At 32.4% G+C, this 9,829-nt stretch overlaps 1 protein-coding gene across 1 annotated transcript; it reads left to right on the top strand.

The window, feature by feature from the left end:
- The first annotated feature begins 4,097 nt into the window (after window positions 1-4,097).
- LOC145617269 (ACT domain-containing protein ACR10-like) lies at window positions 4,098-8,021 on the top strand. Its single transcript, XM_081671967.1, has 6 exons — window positions 4,098-4,547; window positions 4,989-5,210; window positions 5,912-6,017; window positions 6,244-6,577; window positions 6,896-7,180; window positions 7,444-8,021. Exons 1-6 carry the CDS (start codon window positions 4,394-4,396, stop codon window positions 7,579-7,581), a joined length of 1,239 nt encoding a protein of 412 aa, XP_081528093.1. The 5' UTR covers window positions 4,098-4,393; the 3' UTR covers window positions 7,582-8,021.
- Window positions 8,022-9,829: the final 1,808 nt, after the last annotated feature.

The raw sequence follows: 9,829 nt of genomic DNA on the forward strand, positions 1-9,829 counted from the left end.
GCCCTCCCACTCTCTTCATTTCTATTACTCGCTCCTAGCACTGTCAAAACGGTTTGACAGTTCAGGTTCGGTTCGGTTTGATATTGGTTTGGTATTAAATCGGGTCAGTTTGAAATCGGTTTAAGTATTTCGCGGGTCGGTTTCAGCTCGATTAAAATAGTTATCGGTTCGATTCGGTTTCGGTTTATTCTTGAACGGTTTTTAATTCGGTTCGGGTTGTAAACAGTTTTGGGTTTTAAACGGTTCGGTGCAGACAGGTTGCGGTTTGTTAACGGTTCGGTGTAAATGGTTTTTATCTCGGTTCAAACAGTTTCGGGTTGGGAACGGTTTGGGTTAGAAACAGTTCGGTTCTTTTTCGGTTCAGTTTATAACTAGTTCGGTTCTTTTTCGGTTCAGTTTATGACTGGTTCGGCTCTTTTTCGGTTTAGTTTATAACTAGTTCGGTTCTTTATCGGCTCACTTTATAACTAGTTCGGTTCTTTAATGCTCGATCAGTAGTAAACATGTGTGCACAATTAAATTTCATTTAAAACACCTTTTTACTTGATTTTAATATTCTCTTTATAGTAAGCAATTTGTAGCCGATTCGTTTATAAGCGATCCGGTTCATAAACGATTCGGTTTGTAAATAGTTCGGTTTATAAATGGTTCGGTTATAAACAGTTCGGTGCAAACGGGTTGCGGGTTGTTAACGGTTCGGTGTAAACGGTTTTTATCCCGGTTCATACGGTTTTGGGTTGAAAGCGGTTTCGGGTTAGAAACAGTTCGGTTCTTTTTCGGTTCGGTTTGATTTCAGTTCGGTTTAAAACTGGTTCGGTTCATTAACGGGTTCGGTTCTTATATGGTGCAACGTTATTTGGATCGGTTCGGTTTTGGGTTTATTCACATACGGTTCGGGCCGATTTTCGGTTTAAATAAAAACGGTTTTTAATTAATCGGTTCGGTTCTCATTTAGGTCGATTCGTTTCGGACAGTTAAACGGTTTCGGTTTGAAATTTGACAGCACTTCCCTCCGTTTTTTTTATATGCATCACTTGGGAATGCACATAGTTTTAGGAGATAAATATTATACTGTGAGTGGGTGAATAAATTATTATAATAAAAGTATAATGGGGACCATGAAAGAGAAGTACGAGAGAGAGAATAAATATTTTATTATTTAAGTGGGTACATAGTACAAAGAGAAATGATTAAATAATTTGAGTGGGGTTTAAAGTAAGAGAGAGAAATAATAAAATATAGTATAACTTTACCAAATATAAAAGTGATGCATATAAAAAAAACACCCATAAAAGGAAAGTGATGCATATAAAAAAAAAAACGGGAGGGAGTACTTCGTATTTCACACATCATTTTCTTTCCTTCACTTAAATTTGAAGAATTGGAGTACATTTGATCACTCGGGAAAAAAATACCTCCGTTATGCCCGGAGTTTTATGAGAAATTGGAAAAAGTAATAAGATATGGAGATAGTGGGGTAGTTGAGAAAATAAAAAATATTAAAAAAAACAAAAGTAGTGGAAGAATAGTAGGAGAGAGAATATTATATTGGGTCCACTAAATGTGATAAATGAATTAAATATTGTAAAAGTTTTTCAAGAAAGGAAATGGAGCAAGTATTTAAAAACGACAAGAAAAATAAAGTGGCGCAAGTATTTAAAAACGGAGGGAGTAATAATTATACAACCTTAGATAACACGTGTTTGCTAAGGATATATCTTCTTGGAAATTCTATCGTATGAATTTCTCCGTATATGCAATATGCTCATATTAAATTTAAAATATTTTATTACAGAGTACTACTCCCTCCGTTTTTAAATACTTGCTCCTTCTCCATGCGTGGAGTTTTAAGAGAAATTGAAGAAAGTAATAAATATGGTGGTAGTGGGGTGGTTGGAAGAATAAAAAATTGTATAAAGTAAAAGTAGTGGAGAGAATTGAAAGAGAAAGAATATATGTTGGATCCACTAGGTGAGAGAAAATAATTAAATATTGTAAAAGTTTTCCAAATAAAGAAATGGAGCAAGTATTTAAAAACGACTGAAAAAGAAAAGTGGAGCAAGTATTTAAAAACGGAGGGAGTACTAATTAGTGTGTAGTCCAGCGTGATACCCCAGGTTACTCCCTTTCGTTGTACTCCCTCCTTTTTTAAATATTTGCTCCATTTCTCCATATGCGGAGTTTTGGAAGAAATTGGAGAAAGTAATAAAATATGGTGGTAGTGGGATATGTGAAAAAATTAAAAAAAATTGTAAAAAGCAAAAGTATTTGAGAGAATTGAAGTAGAGAGAATATATAATTAATAAAATATGATTTATGTTGGGTCCACTAGTTGAGAGGAATGGATTAAGGCCTTGTTTGGTTGCATCAATATCATGTAGGCACTGAAAATTACTACTCCCTCCGTCCCAAAAAGAACGACCCATTTGGCCAAAACTTTGTCCCAAAAAGAATGACCCATTTGCATTAAAACACCCACCAATTTGCTACAATATTTGTGCAAAATTAGCTTCTCCATATAAAAATTTGATTTTTCATGTTATTTTATTACTTTCTCTCTCTAGTTTTTTACAAACTCCATGTAAATTTATCTTTCCAATATACTTTTACTTTTTTTTACTTAACTTACTTAATACCCGCATAATCAACCCAAATGAGTCGTTCTTTTTGGGACGGAGGGAGTAGGAAATACATTGATGGAGTGTTGTTTGGTTAACCAAAAATTTGCAAATGCTAACCAAACAAACCAAAGCAACTTCCTAGGAATTTGAGGAGGGAAATAATTTCCCATGAATTGGAAATTACCATTGGGAAGTTAATTCCCATTGCAACCAAATGAGTCCTAAATATTGTAAAAGTTTTCCAAATAAGGATATAAAGCAATTATTTAAAAACGGTCAACAGTGAAAAATGGAGCAAGTATTTAAAAATGGGAGTATTTTATTTACTTGCTTCATTTGCACTTTTTGCACTATGTGACTTTAATATTTGAAATGTATATGTAAGGGGGAAAAAAAAATACCCTTGTGGGTATGGATGTAAATGAGCCGATACGTTGATGAATTATTCACGAACAAAGTCGGTCAAAGCTCGGTCAAAACTCGTTTATTAAGTAACAAACAAGCTTGAACAAAAATCTTAAGCTCATCAAATAAATGAACAAAGCTCGAACAACATGTTCGGCTCAAAAATGTTCGTGAACAACTCGTTTATGCACATTTATGTTCACGTTCGATTATAACTCGGTCAAAGCTTGCTCAAGCTCAAAAAATCTCTATTACATTTAAAACTACTTTAGTTTATTTATATATCTTTTACTCATATTTATTTGTAAAAATTATAAATTATTAAATTTACAAATTATTACATCTTATATAAGCATGAAAACTTTAGGATCACCTTTTTACTATAGAAAAAATGAAAACTTCTCATATAAAATTAAGTAGATACATTAAATTTAAAAGTTTAATGATACACTGGGCTCGTTTATTGAATAAAGTTCGTTCTAGTTTGACCTTAAACTCGAAATACAAATAAGCACGTTTGTGAACAAAGTTCGAACATGCCAAATCCTTACGAGCCAAGCTTGAACAAGATTTTTGAAAGCTCGTTCAAGCTCGAACACTAAATTTTCTTATCAAGCTTTTTTAGAACAAACTAAAACTCGACTCAACTCGGATCGTTTGCAGCCCTACTTGTGGGTACTTGTTAAAATCGTCTCAATAAATAGATTGTTAATTTTCAATTGCTATACACTAACATTTATTGATGATTAAATATGTTACTGATCATTCAAAAAAACAAAAGAATGCAACTGATCAAAGATTTGCATCGATATACGTATTTAGGATAAATAAAACAAATACTTCATAATAAAATATGGATGAAGTATAACCAGTAGTACTATAGACCATATAACCAAATAATTTTTAGAATGAAAGGAGTATTTACTTCCAAACTTCATATATTTTCCAATTAACCTTATCAATATTTGCATCACTTTCCAAAATGAATGGAAATAAATGAATGAAAAAAAAAAATAAAATTCAGACCAAATCATTTCTGAATATTCAAATTTTGAAAATGGAACAACACTAAACATAGAGAGTGTCACAATCAAGCAAGCTTCAAAGATTAAACTAAGTAAATTACAAGAAAAAGTAGCAGCCCACTTTCTCCCTTTCTCTTTCTCAATCCCCCTACAAGTTTACAGCACATGTTTGTTTCCTCATTTGCAGCCCCCTCTCTTAGGCTAATAGGCTTCTCTCAAAGTAGACAACTTTTATGTTATCTTCTCTATCCTTATCAATTTATTAGGTATTAACCCATTAATTAAGAAATTTACATATTTTTGCTTAAATACTTGATAATTTCTAAGTAGTGGGAGAAAATTATGGGTATATTACAAGATGATGTTGTGATTTTAAAGGCACCAGAGAAAGAAGGAGACCCAACTGTAATTACTGTTAATTGCCCTGATAAACTTGGTTTAGGTTGTGATCTTTGCCGCATCCTCCTCTTCTTTGGATTCTGTATTACAAGAGTTGGTAAGTCCTTTAAATCCATGAATAATAATAAAGTGTTTATTTATTTATTTATTTTTATTTTTGTATTTTTATAATCTTTAATATTGTCTTAATTTGACTAAATATTGTGGTTTTTGGGTCATATTTAATAAATTTCTTCATGGGTAATTTATAGTTTGATTTATTTGGGGGGGAATTTTGTATTTTTATTAAGAAAAAATAGATTGTGACTTTTTTCAGTTTCCAAGTGTTTTGAAATGTCAAATAAATACATTGCATTTTGAGTATTTCTTATTGAGAAAATTAATATTTCTAATTTCCAATTAAGTTTAGTGCAAATGATTTTTTTTTTTTTTTCAGGGGTTTTTGTAAGTAAATGCTAATGTGTTGTTTTATTGTTGCTAGATCAAATCAAAGTTTTGTTTTGGGTTTCTAATTAATCTTTATTATTTTTTGATGAAGATTTTGCAACAGATGGAAAATGGTGCTACATAGTGTTATGGGTGATGGGGAAACCAACAACAAAATGGGGTTTGGTGAAGAAGAGATTGGTTGCAGCATGCCCTTCTTGTTTTTCAGCTTCTGGGATTTCTTATTACAGAGCTGAGTTGTTGCAGCCTCCTAAACCTCCTGATGTGTTTTTATTGAAGTTATGCTGCCATGATAGAAGAGGGCTATTACATGGTACATCTTTATTTTTTGTTTGTCTGATTTCGAAATTAATTGGTAATACAGTCTGATGTTGCTGGACAAATTGCTTTGCAGCAATTTTTATTCTGCTTTTATTCGATTTTCTTTGTAAATTTTGTGATATGTTTGTGTAATTGTGTTGTTGGTAGGTGGATCATGGATAGAGTCATGGGTCCTTGGTTTGTATTATCTACATATGCCTGAGATTTAGAGCGAAAAAGTGATGATCGCAGCTTTATGAGAATTTTTTTTGGTCTAATACAATGTAGAAGTCCTAATTTTCAATTTGGTGATCAGTTGTCCAATTGATCAAGTATTTCAGTTTAGTTTAAGTTGGATTTTTGATTTCCAACCTTAATTCTTGAGTTTGTTGCATTAAAAATATGTAGCATGAGCTTTTCCATAAGGCACAATGTGTCAGTGTCTAATCAATATGGATTATAGAGGTCGTAGGCTTATGAGGTCTTGGCCTAGTGGTAAAGGCTAAAGGCTTGTGTACGATAGGTGGCAGGTTCAAATCCCCACTCCCCCATTTGTTATTTGTAATGCCCTTGTGGCTCTGATATAGAGATACTTGTTAGTGTTAGTTCAATGGTGTTCTCACTATTCTGAATTTCTGATGGTAATTGTATTTATTGTTCTTTGACATGAGTGGTGCTATTCTCTAACTTTTATATCTGATTGTTTCATGGAAGATGTCACTGAGATTTTGTGTGAGCTCGAGCTCAATATACAGAGAGTGAAGGTATCCACAACTCCAGATGGGAAAGTGTTGGACCTCTTTTTTATTACAGACACCAGGTTTGGAGGACTTCACTTCATTTTGTTTGATTTTTGATGTTTACTCGCCTAAAACGGCTCATAAACTATCCTGTTTGCCTGTTCTTTTACTGATGTATTACTCAATAACTACCACTATTCTATTATGCTTTATAAAATATTTTTAAAAGCTAGTGACTATCTTGTTTATCTGTTATTTGGAGCTCTTAAATAATCAAAGCAAACGTAATTGTAAATTAATGTGCAGGGAACTACTGCATACAAAAAAGAGACAAGAGGATACCAAAGATCATTTAAGAGAGACTCTTGGAGATGAAGTGATGTGTGACATAGAAAAGGTCAGCTTAGAAGTTACTGCCTGCTCACAAGCATCTCCACTTCTTCCTTCTGCAATCACGGACGACACTTTTCACTCTGAGATACCCGATAAATACTGCAATGGAACTGGTCTTACCAACTGTGTATCCGTCACTATAGATAACACTCTTAGTCCTTCTCATACTCTTGTCCAAATTGCTTGCCGAGATTATAGAGGTCTTCTTTATGACCTGATGCGTACATTCAAGGATTATAACATCCAGGTAAAACAAATGCTTCTTACTCCTTGTGAATAAATATTGTGAGTTGTGACAACTTGGCTAACTTTTCTCATTTCATATTATATGTTATATAGAAATATTAACATACTACTCCGTATAATTTTGTTTGAATATGCAATATTGCTGATTTAGCTTTTAAATCTAAATAAAAGATTTAGTGCCTGTTATTTCTTTTTAAACAACAGATATAGATCATGTAATGGACTGCAGGGAGTACATAACAAATTGGATTGGAGCTAGAGTAATGTTAAAAATTACTGATGGATATATAATAGTATAATTTATTATTTTGGTTAATAGATCTCTTATGGACGAGGCACCATGAAGCAGAAAAAGAACTGCGAGATTGATTTATTCATTATGCAAGCTGATGGAAAGAAGATAGTTGACCCTAGCAAGCAAAACGCTTTGCGCTCTCGTCTGTTGATAGAACTAGCTCGACCACTTAGAGTTGCTGTTGTCAGCCGTGGCCCTGATACAGAGTTACTGGTTGCAAATCCAGTGGAGATATCTGGAAGGGGGAGGCCTGGAGTCTTCTACGATGTCACCCTTGCTCTGAAAATGCTGAATTTATGCATCTTCTCGGTACTCACTTTGATCATATTCATTCATCTTGTTCATACATCTTAAGTTTAGCTATGTACCCTTGCCTTTTTACATCTAAGAGGAAGTAGTGTTGACTAGTGTAGAGAACAAGTCTTGATTATTGTATGAATAATAAAAACACAGGAAGGTATTGGGGGTGGGGTATTACTCACCGATAGCACGCAAAAGGTTCTCAAAACTTGTGTTTTCTTCATAGACCATATTCAGATCACTGACAAAAGCATTTACTTGCAATTTTCCAGGCTGAGATCGTGAGGCATGTCATTGAGCATCGTGAATGTGAAGTTTACCGGTTCTTGCTCCAGGAAGGGGACTGCTTATCAGTTTCTAGGAATAAAATTGAAGAGAGGGTATGGAACACATTAATGGGCTGGGAATAATGGGTATTCATCATCTTTTTGCCTAAAGGCATGCCTTGGAATCTGTACATATACACTAGTGTTGTATTTTACTTGTAAAGCATTACCAATCTTACCATTACCTACTGTGTTCTGACTTGATGTATAGTTCATTAGTTCATGTAAGCTTAAGTAGCAGGGAAGAAGAGAGCTACGGATGGATGAAGCCATGAAGGAGATAGAGATAGAGAGCAGAGACGATTAGGATTAGTCGATTAGCCTCAGAGAAAGTAATTTCATGCGTAAAAGTAGGAGGGGGGAAGATGTAGTGCCATTGCTCAAAATATTATGTTTCTTTTTCTTCTCTTTTTTGGAAGGAGAGGTAGAAAGGTTCTTGGCCAAAGGCATGCATCCTGCTGACTATGCTTTGCTTGTATATTGTTTTGTTGTGCATGCAATATATGGGAAAATGATTTTTTTTACATGTTTGTCTTCAAATTCTTTGTTGTTTTCATGTACCTAATACCTACGAAAGATCCCCGACCCCCATTTTATTAGTTTTATTCATTTAATATTCTTCGAGTGAGCAAAACTGATAAAATGCACGAAAAAAACCCCCTTAACGTACACGGAACAAGATAGGTGTTATCATATTGAGGAGCTAGTTTTTGAGTCCTATCTATTCAGATTTTTATGAGTTTTGATAGTGATTTGCTGATGATGCCGATTATGAAACGCACTTTTGAAATCCCAAAAAGGAAAAAACGGCCTTATTTGGTAAATGGCTTTTAGCTGACTTTTTGGTTGGCTTTTGGCTTTTTCTTTTGATCAAACAGCCAAAATACTTGTTTGGTAAATGGCTTTTCAGCTAGGTGAAAAAGCCGGCTATTCCGCCAAAGACAAAAAAGCTTTTTGGTTTTGGGTTTTGGCTTTTGGCTTTTTATCAAACAAATTACTTATAATTAATAATTAATAACTATTAATAATCAGTAATTAGTAATTAATAATTAATAATCAGCAATTAGTAATTGATAATTAATTAATAATTAATTATTAATTTGTAATTAGTAATTGATAATCAGTAATTAATAATTAATAATTATTAATCTATAATTAATAATTAATAATCAGTAATTAATAATTAATTATTAATAATTAGTAATTAATAATTTATAATTAGTAATTAATAATCAATAATCAATAGTTAATAATTTATAATTAGTAATTCATAATCAATACTTATTAATTAATAATTTATAATTAGTAATTAGTAATAAAAAATTATTAATTAATAATTTATAATTAGTAATTAATAATCTATTATTAGTAATTAATAATAATAATTATTTAATAATTAGTAAATTAGTAGTTATAAGTACTTAAAAATTAATAGTTAGTACTCCGTAATTAGTAATTATTAGTACTTAATTATTAATTACTAGTAATTAACAATTGTTAGTAATATGTAATTAATAATAAGTGCTTAATAATTAGTAATTAGTACTTAATAACTAGTATTTTATAATTAATAATAAGTAAATATAAATTAGTAGTTATTTTGTATTAGTAATTAATAATACTGATAATAAATGTATAAGAATACATAATAATGCCCTTTAAGGTTGTTTTGCATAGTTACAGCCAATATCTAACAGCTGATTTTACCAAACATGTTTACATGCAATAAATAGTCAAACAACCACTACAAACAGCCAAATAACGACCAGTCAAACAAGCCAAGTTAAACAGCCAGCAGCCAACAGTCAATAGCCAATTGCCAAATAAGGCCTATGTATACAAATGGATTATAAGTAATCCTTAAGTTATTTATAAGCCATCCTAAATGGTATTGTACTGATTCCAGTTAAGTAACAAGTCTACATGAGATCTAGATCATTAACTAAATTTAAATAATACTGTAGTTTCCTACGATCTAGTTCACGATTTTAACAGTTTCTATCACCACCGAAAATTGTGACCACTGATGTGTCATAAACATCGGGACTCATTACTGCCATAGTCTCGTGAATCTCATGACTTGTAAATTAGACTCCAAATTTGATTCCACTCAATCAATGAGAAGTTACTCAGAGCATGGAGGGAGAGGAGGCTTATTAAATGTTGGTTTTGTGAGTGACATACTGGCATACTGCTATGCACGGCTAATATCACGAAGTATTCATGTCGACAGGACATTTCACGGATACAGACACATGACACGTGTCCAATCCTTCAATGTGCACTTGGAGTGGAGAGGAAAAAAGAGAAGAAACATGAAAGATAAAAGTAT

The sequence above is a fragment of the Chenopodium album genome, chromosome 26 (assembly GCF_948465745.1).
Source record: "Chenopodium album chromosome 26, dcCheAlbu1.1, whole genome shotgun sequence".
NCBI lineage: Eukaryota > Viridiplantae > Streptophyta > Magnoliopsida > Caryophyllales > Amaranthaceae > Chenopodium > Chenopodium album.